At 37.6% G+C, this 19,630-nt stretch overlaps 1 protein-coding gene across 4 annotated transcripts in view; it reads left to right on the forward strand.

Moving 5' to 3' along the window:
• LOC140338836 (zinc finger matrin-type protein 4-like) overlaps positions 1-19,630 on the forward strand; it is a 289,898-nt gene that overhangs the window by 51,714 nt on the left and 218,554 nt on the right. Inside the window, exon 1 of one of the 4 annotated variants that reach the window (XM_072423150.1) lies at positions 8,643-8,977. The exons of the other annotated variants lie outside the window; for them this stretch is intronic. Coding sequence (XP_072279251.1) covers positions 8,906-8,977 — 72 coding nt within the window. The 5' untranslated portion in view covers positions 8,643-8,905. Of the gene's footprint in view, positions 1-8,642; positions 8,978-19,630 lie in introns of those variants that run through there. 4 annotated transcript variants of the gene reach the window in all.

A 19,630-nucleotide genomic window follows, 5' to 3' on the forward strand; every position in this document is an offset into this window, starting at 1 on the left:
AGACAAAGCAGAGATGATAAATTCATCTTTATCAATTGATAAATTCATCTTTATCAATTGGAGTCGGGAGATTGTTTGAACCAATCCCAGGTGGACCAAGTTATTTTGAACTGTTCCATTCTATTATCATCCTCCGCAACCAACATTTCCATATGGCAAATTTTTTCAAGCTCAGAAACCCAGTCTGCTAAAGAAGAAGCAACAGATTGCTTCCATAATCTCGGGATTAGGGCCCTAGCGGCTGTGAAAAAGTGACGTAATGCACCTTTCTTAATATTTTTAGGCGAACCTGGGACCATAGATAAGAGAGCTACTTTAGGATTATTAGGTACGGTAGATCCGATACAATCATTGAATACCTGAATAATCGTATTCCAAAAACGGAATATGATTGGCCATTCCCACCATAGATGAAGCATTGTTCCTTTTTGCAAGTGGCAACGTCATCATCTCCCTTCATGCATTTTGATGGGTAGGGACCCAGGTTCTAGATGCAATAGGACTTTGCACAAGCAGTTGGCAACTCTTGTTTTTTTATTCAGAAATTGCTAAAGAATTACTAATCTTCACTATATACTATAAAGTAGACATATCAACAAGTGATCCAAACATGTACTTTGTACCAGGAAATAGGTAGACTACATTTGGGTATTCCTTGTTTGTGATGTTGAGTCTGTTTTCCAGCCCCTAATATTTCCAGATGTCAGAGGCAGTAAGGGCATAGTGGAGTCTAAGATGTAACTTCTGCCTGTGCACTCTGAGCTTAATCAAATATGGTAGCTTTAGTCTCTGTTTATACTCCAGTTTATACTAATGCAGGACATGTAAATCAGTGCACAGGACAAGATCCTCTCATAGCTGGCTAAGTTAAGATTAGTTATTGCTTGCAAATAGTTTATGATTATAATGCAATGATCTCTGATAAAATTTGGAAAAAAACTATCTAGTCATTACAATATTTTTCTTTGTACCATAACATAACCTATAAATTATTACAACATAACCTATAGTAATGTTATATTATACTTGTCGTTTTCAGGCTCTTAGGCACAGAGCAAGGGTTGCGTTCTCAGGACTTCCTAAGCTAGGCTGTTCTTTTGCACCTTGTTTTTTTTTTTTTTGTAGTTATATACAGTCAAGAGATGTTGAAAAGAAGACATTAAAATCTAAGATTTACTGCAGAATAAGCACAATTCCTTTTAACACGTGAACTCCCATGGGACCTGCTCATCTGTCTGATGTGGTCAGAGCTTTTATAGGATTGTTCATTCTGTTTACACTGGCTTCTTCTATGTCACTTTGAGCACCATTCCAATATCGACAGTAACATCTGGCTTCAGGACAAGAGCAGTCCTTTAGTCCTTGATATTTCATCTCCATCCGAGACAATGTAGTGTCATTTCTACCTTCAGATGTGTTTCAAGCACATGCCTTAAAATAGCACAGCTGGTTAAATGACTTTCATGTCAGCCTTGGATACAGGCACCACAGCTTATGAATAGTTACTTTTTATGCAAAATTTAGAGGAACGGAAGTGAATTTAATTTGCAGATATAATGGAAACCCTGTCTAGAATGCTTTTCCTAGAATTATATAGAGATCAGGCATCATCCTTAGAGCAAACAAGAGAAGCCTGTCACAGTTCTTGTGTGTCTCATTACAATGGATGGTGGAGACAGGTTTGTGAAGGCTGTTCTTTTATTAATGCCTTTGTCCTGCTTGGTATAAAGCACAACTTCCAGCTATGGTAGTTGGGGTGGGTAGCTGTTTCACACCTTTTTAGCCCTGCAAAGGAAAAATGCTATTAAAATGAGTTGTTGCTCAATTGAAAGATGTTACTCCAGGAATTGTCCACTGTCATTATTGCTCTAAAATTAGGCTGTAATTGCAAAGGAAAGAATTTGCAGCAGTGGATATAATATGAATAGTGGATGGATGCTAATAAATGGAGAAAAAAAGCAGTTCAGCCTATTCTGATCACAAGGTCCCATTCATCAGGATATAATCCCTTATGTTTTGTTAATTTGTAAAAAAAAAAAGGTAATTTATTATTTTTATAAGGATATAAACTATATACACCATGTGTATAGGCTGGTGTACCTGGAGGGTTATAAAGGTGCAATACTGGCACCAAATGATACAGAACTATAGAACATACAAATTTATGCTGCCAAATCTACGCTACATCCCCACTCAATGATCGTTAAACAATGGAAAGAAAATTGAATTTTTAAGCCACCTTAACTGAAAAGTCATATTTATGCACCGTATAAAAATTATTTTTTAAAAATTTGTTACTAAACATTTAACCACACTTTTAGAAGTTTGCTACTGTAAATAACTATCTTAATCGTCAAATCCAATAGAGTTTATAGCATTAGAAATAATTGAAAGTTCTTTCAGAGAGAAGGCCTAAAATCAGCGTTATATTCCATACAGTCAGCTCTTGACACAATGCATGAAAACAATTCCTCAGGAGAGAAAAGGTGAGATAGTAAGGATATAGGCACTCAGGATGTTAGCACACTAGAACTACCTATATCCTCCGCATCCCACCTTTTTTCTCCTGATGCACAAATATATGTGAAGTTCAATAACCACTAATGACTGGTCACAAACTGTAAGTGTGTGGAAGGGAGTAGTCCTAATGCTCTGCACACTTCACCTTCCACACAAAAAGAATTAGAAGCTGGATAAGGTATTTGAGCCAGCTTACTTTTCTTTCAGATTGGCTACACGTATTATGCTATCTATAGTCCTCCTGTTTGAGCTATTTGCTTTATAAAGATAAATGGACTGTGCTTGGGTAACAGGATTACTGAAAAAAGACCTTAATTCTAGAGTTGATTTTTAATGCATCCACTTGCATCCACTATATAATCTCATATTCTTTATCATTATTAGGTGTCACAGTATCAGTTATTTTTTTTAGAGAAGAAGCACATAGCGCATTATTGACCTGTTGCATAATCTGTCTAACTTCCCCTGTTTAGCATTGCCTTTATCTATAATAGAATTACTAAATGTCTCTCATAGTCTTTTGTACATTACTTTCTTCACACATTACATTGCAATTTCTGATTTAAAAACTGTGCTTCAAATTAATTTTATGATATTATTCCGATAACCAGCTGGGCACACAATATTTGCTTCAGTCTAACAACCTTAAGGGCAGCATTTTTTCCAATCTATAGAATACATTTTGCAAAGATATTGGACCTTGTTGGATTAGAATAGAAGTGTATTGGTAAATTCTAGGCCTAATAAAGGTTTCTTACCTACACGTTATGGGCTCTACAAATTGCATCTGTATTAGAGAAACAAATATTATGTTTTCTCAGATCTCAGGTCTGGACTGGGTTCTAGAATCCAGACACTTTGGATGAGATAATGGGCCTGATTTATTGAAGATAAATACATTTTCATCAGTGAACCTTGGTCATCCAGCAAACCTGGAATGGATTTATTAAAGTAATTTGCAATTTGTTAGCAAATGTTTTCAATTCTGGACCAGGATTTCAGGTTTCCTGATACCGTAAATGTATACTCTCCAGTCTTGTAGAGCTTTATTAAATCAGACCCAAAGTCTGCAGTTCTACATACACATTTTAACTGTTGGGTTCTTTAAGAAATCGATAAAAATTCAGTTAGTGGTTTGGATGAGCAGATGGTTTTGCTGGACAAAGACCAGCCTTGCGTTGAACTTAGTAGTTAGTACATTTTAAATACGTAACATACAGTATGTAAACTGCAGTTTGGTTTCCTTTTAAAAATCCTTTCCTTCTGCCGGAAATATTTATACACCTACTAAATTCTGCATACAATATTTTATTCTTATTCTAAATAATTTGTTAGTAAACAAATTCTGAAATGGTTTATATCTAAAGTATGATTTGACAACCCGTAAAACATGAAAAATACAAATTATGCAGAGTTATTTTATTGGAATAAGCACAAATCTCACATCTCTGTAAACTAAATGTGTGCAGTACATTAAAATGTCACTTGATAGATACACTTAACCTTTCAAATCTGCAGTAAGTATTGCAGTCCAAGCCCCTGTGGCAATCATAAGAATATCCAAGACATGTCTACCCAGAATTGAATGTAACAGTACTAACTACAGTTTTGACATTCTATTGTATAAATGTATTCATTTAAAATAAACGTCATCATTTTATTAATCATAATGTGTATGATTAATAAAACCCACAGCCTTACCTTTCACCTTTACCATCAAAAAGAACTTTTGTTTAGTATATATACTATAAAGTGAAGCTCTGAGCTCTAAACATAAATGTCCCTCTGCTCAATAAATTGCTGCTCAGTAAATTGGACAGTAAATTGTCAGTGAAGTTGCGTAATTATCCAATGTGCAGGTAGGTGGCACAGGAAACTGAAGATATAAGGAGGAAGGTTATCACCTCAAAACTTTAACATAGTGAGACTGATTTATGAAAGCTCTCCAAGGATGGAAAGGATACACTTTTATTAGTGAAGCTGGGTGATCCAGCAAACCTGGAATGCATCTGGTCCAGTATTCAAAACATTTGCTAACAAATAGCAAATGACTTTGAAGAAATCAAAGTACTGCATTTGATGCAGATAAAAGTTAATTGCAAATAAGCTATCCTTCAAGTGTTTATAATTTGTCCCTGTGACAAATAGGAAAACCTGGCCTGTAACCAGGTGACCACATTAGTAAGCCAGAGAGATGTGTTGTATTGCTGTATTGTTTGCCTTTTATTTATTTATAAATTTGTTTGATAATTTTATGTTTTAGTTAATCAGTCTTGGCTATGTGCAAAACCTGTATAGATATGTGTAAATGTTGTGTATTTAATATACCGTATATGCACAGTACTTGTAGGTTTGTAAATATGTACATGTATCTTTTGACTAAATACATGTGTCACCTAAGCATTTTATATTCAGATAACCTTATTATATGCACAAATATATACTTTAAAGATGAGACAAAGCAGCATAAATATATTATTACTGTATATTTATAAAAAAAAGCAGTTTCCAAACACTTTCCACATATAACGACGCCCACTAACAGATGAGCTGTTCTGCGAATATGCCAGATTTAGCTAAACAAAGACCATGGACATCTCCCAGGTCTAGTAAGGGTCACCAGTGGCAGAAAGGAGCAGCGGTCAGCTCATTACAGGACAGTTGTTCTGCGTGGGTATTCAGAAGGGAGAGGGATGACAAATTAACTCCCCATCCCGGTAGTCTTACCATCATTTGATGCTGTCATTGTCTGTTGACAGAATGAGAGAAAAGATAAAACAGGACTACATTATAACAATTGGGGATATATATGAGAAATATATAGAAAATAGATTGGCTGTACAATCTTCAAGTTAGGTTTAATACCAACATAATAAAATATAGCGTTTCTTCAATCAATTATAGCCTCTAAGTTAATGACTGGAACATATTTGATTAACAAACCACATTGAAAATGAAAGAGTATTGTCTGTTCAACATATTTCCATGTGGCTTCACTGTCAAATATCTGTGTATAAAATGTAACCTTATTGCTCTCCCAAATCAGTAAAAAAAATGTTTAGATATTGTTTTCAGGTAATGTGAGTGAAAACTTCAAATACAACTAAAATTTAGCTTGTGGTGTACATGTAGCAGTTAAGTGAGCTAGATAGGGCAGGGAGATCATGCAGAACACAGCTTCCTGTAGTTGTTTGCGGTAGGCAAACCTACCTTAACTACCTTGTAGTTAAGCCAATAGTTGCTGGAGGCATTTTTGGAGTTAATCCTCCTATAGACAGAACCTTTCAGGCTGTGGGGGTCAGAAATGTTTTTCCTAGATTCTGGTAGTAAGAGATGCTTTACAGTGGTTGTCTAGCAGTGTACAAAATAACACATTTATAAGCTTGATAAAGGTGTACAATTGTGTGCTGCATTCAGTACAGTTAAATGGTTCACATAAAGCTAATATTTCAATGTTGAGTACATGCAGGTAGACTCCATCATCTAACAACCTTTTATAGCAACAACAGACATTCATTTCTAATTGAATCCTGGGGATCTGTGTATTGTTTGAGACACTATTTGTGCTTAGATTGCTAGGTTCTTTGCAAAGTATGATGATATAACATTCGTGTCTTCGAGTCCATTGCAGGACATCCTATATTTTTAACCCTATAAGGCAAGACTTGGGAAGCCTGCTATATGACTGTCTTACAGTATACATATGTTTCAATGCAACCTGGAAAAAATACACTTTCATCAGTGAAGCTGGGTGATCCAGCACACCTGGAATGGATCTGGTCCAGGATTCAAAACATTTGTCATTGAAGATCAAATGACTTTGAAGAAACCTTCTGTATCTTCTCCATTCTTGAAGAGCTGTAATAAATCAGGGCCATAGGTACATTAGTTTTCTTCCATGGCCACTATTCATTTGTAAGTTCAGTAAGTCATACCTAAGCTTCATTGTAACATTACCCACAGCAGACCTCCTTTAAAGCTGCACTTTGGTCAAACATGCAGAAACATTTTGTTATTTCCCTATTCTATGGAACATTTATACAGGTTTAGTCTAGTGTGACATGGATGAATAATTGACCTTTGATGTTGCATTTTACACGATGTAAACAAGAAGACAACTGGATGGCAGCTTTCTAGTTGACTGTTGCAGTTGCCAGGAAAGGAGTGCAGAAATAATATAAATAGTTCTGCAATGTATGTATTTAGGCCTACTATACTTAAAGATGGCTTTGTACTAAAAACCTCAATTTTCTTAGTCCTAACTAGTCTTTCAGTCTAAAAGGTGCTCATGTTTGACTGTACTGCACAGTGCACTCTATCCCAGTGGTCGCCAACCTTTTCAGTTCCGCAGACCACTAAAATCACCAGCTCCCGACCGTGCATGCCCGGGGAGCTGGGTGTCACTCAAAAGGGGGAGACACCTCTCCCAGAGTGATGTCATTATGACATAACCCCGCCTACTCTCCCATCGCAGATCTGAGCCTGCAATGGCTCAAGGGTGCACCGGTCAGATCCGCGGACCACCAGTTGGTGACCGCTCTAACCCATCCAACTTGGTCAGACATGCCTCCTCTCTTCCTAACTGCTTCAGCTGTGGTTAGCGATGCAGTTCTTATGCTTAGAGCAAGGGAGTTGGAGTGCAGATAGTGTATTTTCATTAAGATAAAAAGTTATTTTAAAACATTTCCAACCATTAAAAAAGGTTCCATTTCCAGAGTCTCTTGCTTCACGTGCATGCTTCTTTGTGCAATTCAAAAATAATACATGTACCACTCCATCTCTCTGGCTATTAACCTTGTATGCCTAAATTTCCAGGTCATTCCACAAACCTTTATTATTTACTCTGCATTATGTTTCTTTATGCAGCAAAGCAATAGGATGCATGTTCTGTTATAATGGAAGTGGGACTCCATGCTGTTGGTATACAGAATAGGGAACCACATTAGAGATGTCCTGCGGCTATAGTCAGCAATTGATTTATCCCCTACCAGTGACTGTCAGTCTCAACACCTGGACCTGTCAGTCTCATTTGATTAAGATAGCATGTTGCAGTTATCTATAAACCTTAAAAAAGTAAAAATTATAATTCTTACGTAGAGACAGCAAGTCTTTATGTAAAACATAACCAATAAAATAGGCAAATCATTTATCAGACTGTTGTGGTTGCAGATTAGTGAAGTCACCTACTTCTGACATTTACCATCACCTTCTTTTACTCTTAGATTGTAAGCTCTTCGGGGTAGGGTCCTCTCCTCCTCCTGTGTCACTGTCTGTATCTGTCTGTTGTTTGCAACACCTATTTAATGTACAGTGCTGCGTAATATGTTGGCGCTATATAAATCCTGTTTATTATTATTATCAATATTATTATTATTAATACCAAGCTCATCTGTCTTGTTTTATTAATAGAAGGTATGGCATGTAACATTCAGGGAAATTTATACATCCTTTATATTTCAGGCATTACAGTTGTACAGATATGTATGTGGAAGGTGATTTCCTGCATGTTTTGGAGAAGCAAGGCAGTATTTAAATAGAAGTGTCTGTGCAGAACCCAGAATACTGGGACAGATATCTAGAGCAGCCTCTCAGCAGCAGCCAGTGACAGCTGAAGGCAGACAATGGAGCTGTAAGCTGAGAAACATTGATAACCATAGGAGCAAAGGAACTGTGTGAAACTTGGACTCAAATCAAAGCAAAGTTTTGCCATGGCAGTGTAATTTATCCTTTAGCTACACAATTAAATCCCTTTCTGCTGTTTTCAACCCATTAACACCTTACTGGGTATTCAATAGCACATGGGGTTAATAGGCTGCACAAAAGTCACCAATACCAAGAAATAGTTAAAAGTAGATCTTTTGTCTATTGCAGAAGTCAATGTATATAATTCTATACATCTGTAACTAAAATAGCACAATAGAGATAATACTCGGTGAAGAGCAATAATTTCCACAATCACACTTTGTGAATAGAGGTGGATCCCCAATATATTTTTAGTATGTGCCTCTCTATACATTGTCAGATGAAGGCTTCTGATAACCCCAATTCTGCAGAGCTGCTTGTTGCCTGCAGAACCCGGATGGTTCTCATTCGCTGTCTAAATCACTCAGTGGCCATGTGAATCGGCGTGTGAAAACACAGTGCTGAACGCTGCTCTAGTGGTGTCATCCCAGCAAAGGAAGAACAAGCTTTCAGTGTTTTCTCCAGACCCCTCATCTCTAGCTGTGCATGTCACTGGAGGAAGAAGCAGTGACTTCAGCTAAACACAGCTCAGGCATTTCACCTCATCTCTGGAAATCAATCAGCTCTGAACAACGTGACAGGACAAGGAGGATCGAGCTGCACTGTGCCAGTCCTGCCAGATAGAATAGCAATCTAGGCTTGGATGTATTCACTTTGTGCTGGGGATCCCATTGAAGAGCTGCAGAATATAGGTGAAGAGGCGCAGCAAGCTGGGGTAAGTTTCCTGCACCACTCTGAACCCTTTGTTTGGGATAAAGCAAAATAATTAACATGTCATGATCACATGGCTGCAGGAGCAGAAAAGTCCTGTCCCCTGCATCATTTGCAGCTCCATCCCTTGTACCATTGTGCAGGAGATGAATCAGAGCACAGATCCGACACTAACACATCGCTACGTTAATGTTTCTTTTATTATTTTACCTTTGATTGCTATGTAAACAGATGCATTGGATTGTCAGAACAGACCTAGCTGAAAATGCAGCCCCTCTTTCATCCACGCGTCCCAGAGAGTTTGTTGCTGTATTTCAGCACTGTTGGCTCTGGACAGTTCCTGGAATGTGTCCCTGTACTTCACAATGCTTTATCAATGAGGGGAGATCGCCTTAGTTTTACAAATGTGCATGAAAAGTGTTCTCCTGCCAAACCTCAAGTTTTCTCAATAAGGCCATTTATTTTGAAGCAGCTGAAACGTTTGTGCAGTTTGAAATATGTGTCTGTTTATTGTGAAACATTGTAGCATTGGAATAGACTTTTTATAAGCATCACATGGTTTTTGGCACATGTGAATGGAAAGTTAGTACAGTGGATATAGATGCACTCCGGGAGATTTTTTATTCTAAATCAATAATTTAGCAGACACTTTCATGTTTATCTTAGTGTACTGTCATCTTTTGAATGCTTAGGAGAGAGGAATGATTCTTGGTCGTGTCTCCTTTCAGCAGCCTTTTATTTGACCAACCCCCTTTGCTTGTGTTGTGGTTTGTACAGAAGATGCACGTTTTTGGCTTTCATTATTGGTTTCTCTTTGTTGTGGTGAGATGGGCTGAACTGACCTTGACACTGTTTGACTTGTTTATTAATGTCTTGTGTATTCAGCAAGCGTCTATTTATTGCTGTGGGCAAATTGCACTTTTTATTCAAAGAGAGATTGAGTTGTCAGGGTATGCTCATAAAGACTTTTTTTGCATCAACCCACCTGTTTGTGATGGTTCTTGTAGTTTATTTTTATAGCTTGGTTTTTAATAAATAAAAGATGCAAATATCTATTGCCCGCATACTCTTTATGATTAGCCAAAGAAAAAAGTATATTGCAAATGCTCCGCAAACAATATGAGTAACCAGAGAATATATTTATCTTGATTTGTCCCCAGGTACATAATCTTTTCAACTAGATGAAGCTTTACTACTAAATGCTAGCTAGGAATGGGAGAGGTGGCAGGAACTGGAATTCCAGGAAGAAGATCTTGTGCAGTAGAGCCCTAAGAAAGGAAACCAGTAGGTAGCTCGTAGGTAAATGCTGGTTAGTTGGTGACCATTTAAAGCAGACTAAAGCCCACTAAGTCGTGCCCACTCCCACCTTGCTGGGCTGTACTCAGAATAGCAAGTAAAACCTTTCATGGGCACCATGCATACAACATCGCCTGCTGCCTGTTGCTAGACCAAATTATGGGGTAAGGATTTGGGTACGACATTTAAACCATTTTGCAGCCTCTGTCTAATCAGTAAACCTCCCTGGTAAGGGCCAGATATGGAAGATAAACCCAGGAGCAAGTATAAAACAATTCAGCCAAAATAAACTTTTAATCATTTTCATTGTTTGTGCACATTTACTTTAACATCTTTTGTAAGAGCCTGTAAACTTGCTAACTCTCATTTTGTGTTTTTATTCCAATAGATAGTTTCCAGTAAAACCTGTTTTTTAGACAAATCTGTAAGACAGTTTTTTGTTTAGTGATAAGCCCTGAGCCTTATGCTAATCGTTTGTGTAGCACAATCATAATTCTCTTAATTATGTGACCTTTAAGATCCCTACTCAGCAAATTACATGATATTCTCAGTATATATAGGGGGGGGGGGGGGTGCATATTACAATAGTACTGCAAAGCCAGCATGGCATTATAACTATTTTACATGTGTACAGTCATTTCTCTTCTTTTATAAAATTATTTGATGAAAATGCAGTATGTTGCAGTTGCAGTTTAAAAATCAGTCCATCTGTACTCTCCGAATCAATATGTGTGAGTGGTCTTATGACCCCGTCGTAAACCTATGGCAAATACCAATAAAGTAATCAACCTATCAAATAGCTTCCATCAAAATCTTTTGGTACATTTAAACTATCTCTAGTGTAGATTTAAATCTTGGCCAAAATATTTAGAGAAAAGTTTTGTCTCTTTTTTTGCAACTGCTTCCCTATTTTATATTGTGAATATCCGCACCAATCTACTCCACAGATAGATTTCTGGTCAAGTCAGTTTAGAGAGAAATCAATGAAATGTACCAGTATGTTTGGTATGAAGCAATTGATTTAGGCCAAGCCCCCACACATTGGGGGTAAACCTACAAGCTATATGCAGGTGGTCTATCTGAAGATAACTAATCCCAGGAAGAATAGTAAATAATAAGCCACTGTGCAGCCCAGTATGAACCACACATCATGTGTCTGAAAAGCTTGGACAAGGCCATGTGAATGGCAGAACAGGTCATTAGGGCGCTACCCTCGAAAAGGGTTATTCTGTTACACCATAGATTTTCATGATCTTTTGTATGCTTGTTGTCTAGCCAAAGGAAAAAAAGGAAAACTATAGCTTTGGTTAAACAGTGTGTAGTTTATATCATTATATCAACCATTATATATATCATGGACTTTCAAATTGTTTTACTTTTCAAACAATTTTCCATCATTTAAATATTAGTTTTGCAGGCTGTCCTCCTTTTGAAGCATAAATGTAATAGTTTCCTTTGGATTAATGTTATCGGCTGTGCCTGAATGGTAAATTAATTTCAAAAGGTTAGGTGGGGTCACAGACTAGAAGATGGCAAAAAGGTTGGAAAGGGACAGGCCATGGGTCAAAAAAATATGGCAGCGGGAATGCAGATTCACAGCAACTCTTGTTAGGCAAACAGCATATGTAAGGACTGAAAAAACTGCTGAAAAATAGGACAAGTCAAGGTCATTATTGGAGGACACAGACTGTGATGAAGTCTAATGGAGAACTATAATGGTCAATGAACATGGGGTATGTTTAAAAAATATTATTTATCAGCAGCCTTTAATATATACATTTTTCGAAAAGTTAGATGTTCCTTTGCTCACACCCTTTTTTTTTTGTATAATCCACCTCCCCCCACTCCTTACACTCCACATATGCTTTATTTGATAGAAAATGTATTGTACTGTCCTGCTTTGAAAACGGTGATTATTTATAGCATGGCCTATCTGTCCTTGAGGCTGTGTGTACATCCAATGTGTTTACCCTTGAAATAGTTCACAGGTAACAGGAACATATCCTCTGCTTCTGTCTCTCATACTTACATGGTAATTATTCAATTAGTAGGCAACATTGCCTGAACAAATATTCAGTAACTGTGTCAGCTCAATTTTTTTAAAAGGTCCTATATGTAACACCTCAGGGACAAATGGAGGGCAAAGCATTATTCAATACATGATTAGGTTAAATTGGTCTATATCAGAAGGAGCTGCTATGCTGGTATGTTGAAAATTATATATGTATATAATATGTAGAACTGTAGCTGAAGGATAACAAGCTTATAAACATTATAAAGCATCTTTATTTTTTTAAATCAAATCTTTCTCTGACAGCGTATTATAAAATTGCACTCCCTTGATATAAGATAGGCCTTGTGGCCCTTGCAATCTTCAATAGAGTTACTGGCATTGCTTTTTATAGTTGAGGGATGGCCTTTCCTCACCAACAAGTATGATGACCATTTTAGTTACCAGTAGTGAGGCAGAGCAGACAGAGTGTAGGTCAGCCCTCATTAGAATATTGGATTTTGGAATTTGGAATGTGTATTCACCAGAGGGTCCCTGCTGTACAACAATGTGTTTTGCAAATTTGGTGCGTAGAGAAGAATACTGATCTGCAGATATAAATGATAACCAATTAGATATGTGGCCTTCACACATGGAACTACTAAACGCTATTGTGGCTTTGTTTTAATTGGGTATGACACATCTATGCTCTTTGCAATATGTTATTACATGAGGTAACCTGCTATTTACCATATTCATGTTCTATTTTTATACTCTAGACTATTTGAATATGACATTTCTCAGAATACTGTCCATATAATTCATGTTTAGCACCAGCATTCCCATCAAATAGCATAATAATCCTGATATCAGTTTGTTCTCTTGAGATATATATAATGGATTTAGGGATTGAAAATTAAGCCAATCCAGGGTTATGAATCTTGGTTGTATATAGGACCAGATTTCTAAATCGGCTACCCGGGCTGTGGCCTGGGGCAGCATGTCCACTGGAGGGAGCACTCAGACTTTCCAAGTGTACTGTTTTGACAGGTAGACGGGTACAGACTGCTGGAACTCTATATCAGCTGGGAGATGTTGTACCTGCCAGAACAGTACAGCTGAAAGATCTGATTGGAGTTTTTAAGCTAATGGGTGAGCAGAGGACAGGTCCTTCCTCTTCTGTTGGCCGGAAGAGTTTTCATGCCCTGGTAAGTGAGCTGATTATATGTGTGTGCCTGTGGGATATCATTGACAGAAGAGCTTACTATCTTTTCACCCTAAATAATATTTTAATGTTCTGCGCTTTGGACAATTCATTTTTAAAATACAGTTAGGATAGGTTCAGACCTTCAGTGGAATCAGGCGATCTGCACAGCTCCTGATTTACTACTTTGCACCACAATGATGGTTTGCCACCAGTGTGTGCACATTTGATAGCAAGCAGCAGACTGCAGAGCTGTACTGCACACTGTAGCCCCATTCTTTCTCAATAGGGAGAACCTACATAAAAGGTGTCCCCTATACAGTTCCCTACCATTAGGAGGCAATAACTGCACTGCAACGTCACTGCCAGACTGAACATAGCCTTAAGAGCCTGCTTTAAAGACAGTAGGGGGAAGGGACTAGTCTAAGGGAGAAAAAAGTATGAATCCAGCCCTGGTGGTATGTGTGCTTTTGTATTGGACATAATTTATGTTCTAGAATCTGTTTTGTGTACCCAAGGTACTGACATGTAGATTTATGAAGCAATATCGTAGTTAATGGAGCAAATTGTCTTCACCTCATCAGAACCTGGGACATACGGTACATAAATGTCTGGGGACTGTGCAAAGTAAACTTTCAGTTCCAAACTCCTTTTTTGTGCCTGACAATGGATTAGAGAATTCTAGAGAAACCCAATTTACCTATTTAAAGGGATCTAGGAAATGTTGTAAGATCAAAATACAATCTATGGGGATCTTACCTAATGTAAAATAATTAAAAATTTACATTTCATTATTCTGTTTGCTTTAAACTAATATATTGGGAACTCTATTGGGATTCTTTCCTTCACACCTTAGCATTGCCTTGTGATCCAAAACTATAGAGAGAACTAGTCATGGCTCAGTTTGAACTAGAATCTGAACGATCTGTCCTATATAAATATGAAGGGTTAAGCTACGTACACACTTCCAATTATTATCGTTGGTAAACGAACGTCGAACGATCCTGCACGATATCTGCGAACGATCGTAAAGCACCGATCCTGTACATACAGATAACGACACGATCGTTCGCAGATATTGTACACACAATAGATGCGATCGTTTGAACGATACAGGAAGTGACGTGCACCACAGGAAGTGAGCGAACGTTCGTTCACCGCGCATGCTCAGACCATGGACGATCAATGAACGACCGTACACACGATAGATGGTCAACGATGGTCATTTCCAACGACTATCCTCGTATCCACGATTTTTGCCCAATCGATCGTTCGTCGTTCATTTCCAACGATAAAAATTGGAAGTGTGTACGCAGCTTTACTTATAAAATAATTACTTTTACTTTTCCCTTTTATAACTTTAATTCTTGTGAATAAAACTACTGTTTAGCCTATGTGTCCTAAATTAATTTACCAATAGTTAAGAGGGATGTGAACAATAGGATTGACCCGATATGAACTTTCAGGAAATGGGAGGCATTTGGGTTTATTTACTAAAGGTGATTACGCTGTTCATTTAGCAAACTGAAATATTACTCTGCAAGGGTTAATTTACTTAGCTTGGTGAATGAGGTGAAGCTCTTTTGACATCCAATCATGTGCAAGCAAGCAATATTTTATGCATATTTTAAATTATATTTCAAGTGAGTTTTCACCAAATTCACTAAGCATTTTATGCATTTTGCTGGAGAATATTTCTAACCGAAATGGGCTACATTAATTCTTTATATTTGATAAAATGTTGCAACGAACTCTCTTGTTTTTCTGTAGAAGATCCCTAAAGTCTTGAGTCAGAATGCTGTATTTCAGTGTAGAGTGTGATAACACTTTACTTTTTGTATCCACTTATGTTTTGTTTTTAAAAGCTGAGCACATTACAGTCTGATTGGTGTGATTCACATGTTTTCAACAAATGTCACTGTGTAACGTTGTAAGTAATTGCTTTTTAGAGTGCCTGTCTTTTGCCTGTGTATAATATTATCAGACCTAGAACTGGTTTAGATAACTGGCATGCCACTGAATATGGAAGGGATTCCAAATACATCAAAAACAGCAAGCTAAATAGAATGGACTCTAGTCTCTAGTTTGCACAGTTGTATAGACTTTTACCCTGTACTGAAATTCCTTTTGACATTTTTTATGTCCTAAGCATATCCTAGTGTATATGAAGACACCCAGCACAATTCAGCATTTCTCTCCCCAATCTTAGGCTACATACACACGTCAGATGATTCTCGTCTGATTTACGCTTCAGGGCTAGTATTGGGCGAGAATCTGACATGTGTACAGCAGCTGTTTGATGAAGGGGAAAAAACCCAGCAGAGTGCTGCTCCCTTGTTTCCCCCCTCCCCTCTCCATAGAGCAGAACAACGCTGTATGTAATGTCCAGCAGTCTGCAGGACATTTTGTTGTTGTGCTTTGAAAAACCAGCCCACTGCTTGTGTCAGGGCAGTGAGCTCTTTAGAAGAGTATTAAGGTAAGGTGATACAAAGCTGCATAGAGCACCTGTCTGGCCCCTTCTACCAGCCATGATAAGCCCCAATTGTACAGAGACGCACAGAGAACTAATAGTGGCATTGGCATTGGGTCTAAAATAGCATATGTAATAAAAACATATAAAGAACCAAGAAGAGCAAAATATAAGCAGACCTAATTTCATCTTTAAATTTCTTTTATTTTTTTTTAAGAAAAAAAAGTGTATACATATAAACTCAAACAATAAGACATGAAAAATACACCAACATAAGGTGAACCAAGGTACAAAGCTTTGAATACAGGTGATATTCCTCCACAGTTCTTGCCCCACTTACCCTTCTGACCTGGTAGAAAAATACTCCCCTAACTGTTCTCTTCGCTCCTCCAATGACCTACTAATGACTTCCTCACTCATAACCTCATCAAATGCATGGCTCCAAGACTTTTTTAGAGCTGGGCGGACTCTCTGGAATGGTCTTCCTCGTTCATTTAGCTTTCTCCTACTTTCTGCTCATTCAAAAGAGCACTTAAAACTTTTCAAACTTGTCTACCTGTCTTCTTCTGTTTCCTAAACCCTCACTTTTTCCCACCATTACATATCCCCCCTCCTATTGTGTGATACCTCCCCCACCTCCTAGATTGTAAGCTCTTCGGGGTCCTCTCCTCCACCTGTGTCACTGTCTCTATCTGTCCTGTCATTTGCAACCCCCATTTATTGAACAGTGCTGCGCAATATGTTGGCGCTATATAAATCCTGTTTAATAAGATTATTGATGTCAATATCCATTTTAGTACTATATTAGGAATGACTAGGTCTATGCAAATATTCAATGGTCATCCCTACAGTACATGCTTACAATCGGTAAATTGAAGGTACTTGTGAGTTTAATCTACCATACCAAGAAGAACAAACTTATGAATCTAGATCCATAAAGCACTTTTCAACAGCTTTAACTTTTTGAGAGATAATGCTACTACTCCATGGGCCCGCCAATTCTTATTCACTTAAGCTGTCTTTGTTTGGGAAAAGAACCCAGGGCCCTCACTATTGGGAAAGCTAACCCTAGGGCCCTCACTGTCAGTACTTTGACAGATTATGGCAGACATACTAGTGCTCTGTCTGTTAGGAAAGCTGTGGGCCAAAATAAACATGTTTAGGTTGGAAGGAAATTGTATGTTACCTTTGCTTCTTGCAAAGTGTCCTAGTCTTTAGCTGCATTCTAACAGGGTTATTTCACCCCAACATATTGCATTGTGTGAAGTGTATCAGAATTATTCCTGCCAAAAAATGTTTTCAAGGTGTTATTCGTTGAATGGGCTTGACGAGAGCACTTGATAGGATTTGAATTAATTTCCCCCTTTCTAATTTGTTACCATCATTGTCTCATGCATCTAGTGATTTAGTAATACTACAGACCACTGTAATACAATGTGAGCATTAATACGGTTCAGTTACTCATTCATGCTATATAAATTCATAGTTCTCAAGGGCAGTAACATACAATACATGGTATGGCTCTAAATTCACAACAAGCTTTTTTCATCCATACTTGGACAGCAGATGAAATAAGTCTGCTTGAATCTCACTTCATTGTAATTCTTCCCATACTGTCCTCTGGCTATGGCATTATTTCTCCAGAATCACTAACGTGTAAGAGAGAATTCTACACTAATAAACATTAGTTCATTATATGCTTAACTGCAAGCCAGTCTTGCAAGTTTAGTCATCATTTATCATTTGGGAGTATAACCCACATAAAGATTGAGAGTCGGCATTAAATTATCAGGTAAATTTACTCCAAGATTTGTGATCTGGAGTTTGTTCCTGGTGCTATGGACAAGTCAGTACTATTAGTGTCCATATGATGGTTAAATCTCTGCTAATCAAAGCACCAGACACTGCAGCAGTTTTCATAAGTATAGGCTATGATCTGCTTATTTTTTCCAAGTGTAAACCTATTCTCTTTTTGCTTGTCGGCTGATGATATTGCAGCAAATGTAAGGACTTTTTTTTTACAGTTAAAAAGCTGTGTGCTCTAATTAAAATAAGATAGTACAATTGCCAGTCTGCTGTGCTCTTACATTGCAACAGAGTGTTGGAGGAGAGAAAGGGCAAATTTGCAGATGGTAAAACACAGCCTATGAGAGTTTCAGAGAGGGCAGCCAGTCGGGTGTAATTTAATGTGATATTAGGTTACATGCAGACTGTTCATCATGTGTTCTCATCTTCTAGAGCAAGCATCTGCAAGATTCAGAGCATATTGCTTTGTGTACTTATCAAGACCAATATAAAAACAATTTCCAGGGTTCTCCCAAGGCTCTTGTGTAATCCCTTCTGACTTCTGACTATATTCCAATGCTTACTGTCATATAAAATCATAAGTAAGGAGGATTCAAGGAAACAAGTGAAGTAAATCAATGAGCTAATAGTGCTACCTAGCAAGCACTGCAGTAATGCTTATTAGATTATTAACTTGCTTATTAAATTAATTGTGTTTAAACTAATCCCTGTGCAACTCTTTGGATACAGCTCTGATTTAGCTCCACAAGTAAGTCCCTACTTCTTAAAACCTGGGCTATGCAACTCCTTCTCTCCTTCTTCTTCTTCTCCTGTATCCTCTATCATCAGTCTATTTCATACTCCTATGGTAAGTATTGTTCTGGTAGGTGAACACTCACCCACCACTGAAATTTATTTTACATCAGATTGCATGCATATTAGAACAACAAGGAACTTTTCAGTCATTGTTTATGCAAACTCCTCTCCTGGGGACGTAAGGGTTCATATAATACCAGATTGCTTACAAAAAGGTAATGGTCAAGTGAACTGGTGCATTATAGAAATGCCCATTTGAAAATCTGAAATACAGTCAGGCAGGATTCCCATGAGCATCTTTACACTTTATATTCAAGTATTTCAAGTAAATTAACAGCCTTCTAAAGTAGACAAAAGCAATGTTTACCTTCCTTGACTAAGCCCAATCTTTCTATGTGTCACACATGCTCCCACATATTGCCACACATAGTGGGAAGGTTTTAGTGACAACCAATCTAGAAAGCAGTGGGCCAGACTAAAAGTTGCCAGGTATTGATTGACAAGCTACAGGCATGTAAATATGTAGTGATAATGCTGGTAACCTCACACCCTACAACATTTGCTGTTGTGCAAGCAACACAGTCTCTTTTCTGAATTCAGTAGCAATGCACCATCATTACCAATTCCTTACTCAAAGCTGTATTAGATGGACTTAATTTGCAGACTCAACAGGTATTTGTGTGATTTACAGTGGGACTAGGAGAAGACCGTAAGTGAAGATATATAGCAATTAAATGCCTTAGGACACCTTTTAAATGGAAGTCACAGTTCTGTTTTACCTCCAATGCATCTTTAATTTTGTGTTTACAGTCTCCCATTTTAATATACATTTTTAGTGACCGGAGAATGAAAGAGCACAGTATATACAATACCGTATTAATTTTAAGGTATAGGAAGTGTCAGATGAAAATGTCACTCAAACAATATAATATATTTGCATTCAGCATTTTGTGATATATACCGCTCTGGCACAGTCTTCATCCAGGGTGCTGACATCACATTCCAGAATCCTGCAGCTTCATGCCCTCTACTCCAACTTATCTGAAGTACAATAAACATCACCATACGAAAAAGTGCTCTCTACATTTGAGAGAAA

This window comes from Pyxicephalus adspersus, chromosome 10 (genome assembly GCF_032062135.1).
Source record: "Pyxicephalus adspersus chromosome 10, UCB_Pads_2.0, whole genome shotgun sequence".
Classification (NCBI taxonomy): domain Eukaryota; kingdom Metazoa; phylum Chordata; class Amphibia; order Anura; family Pyxicephalidae; genus Pyxicephalus; species Pyxicephalus adspersus.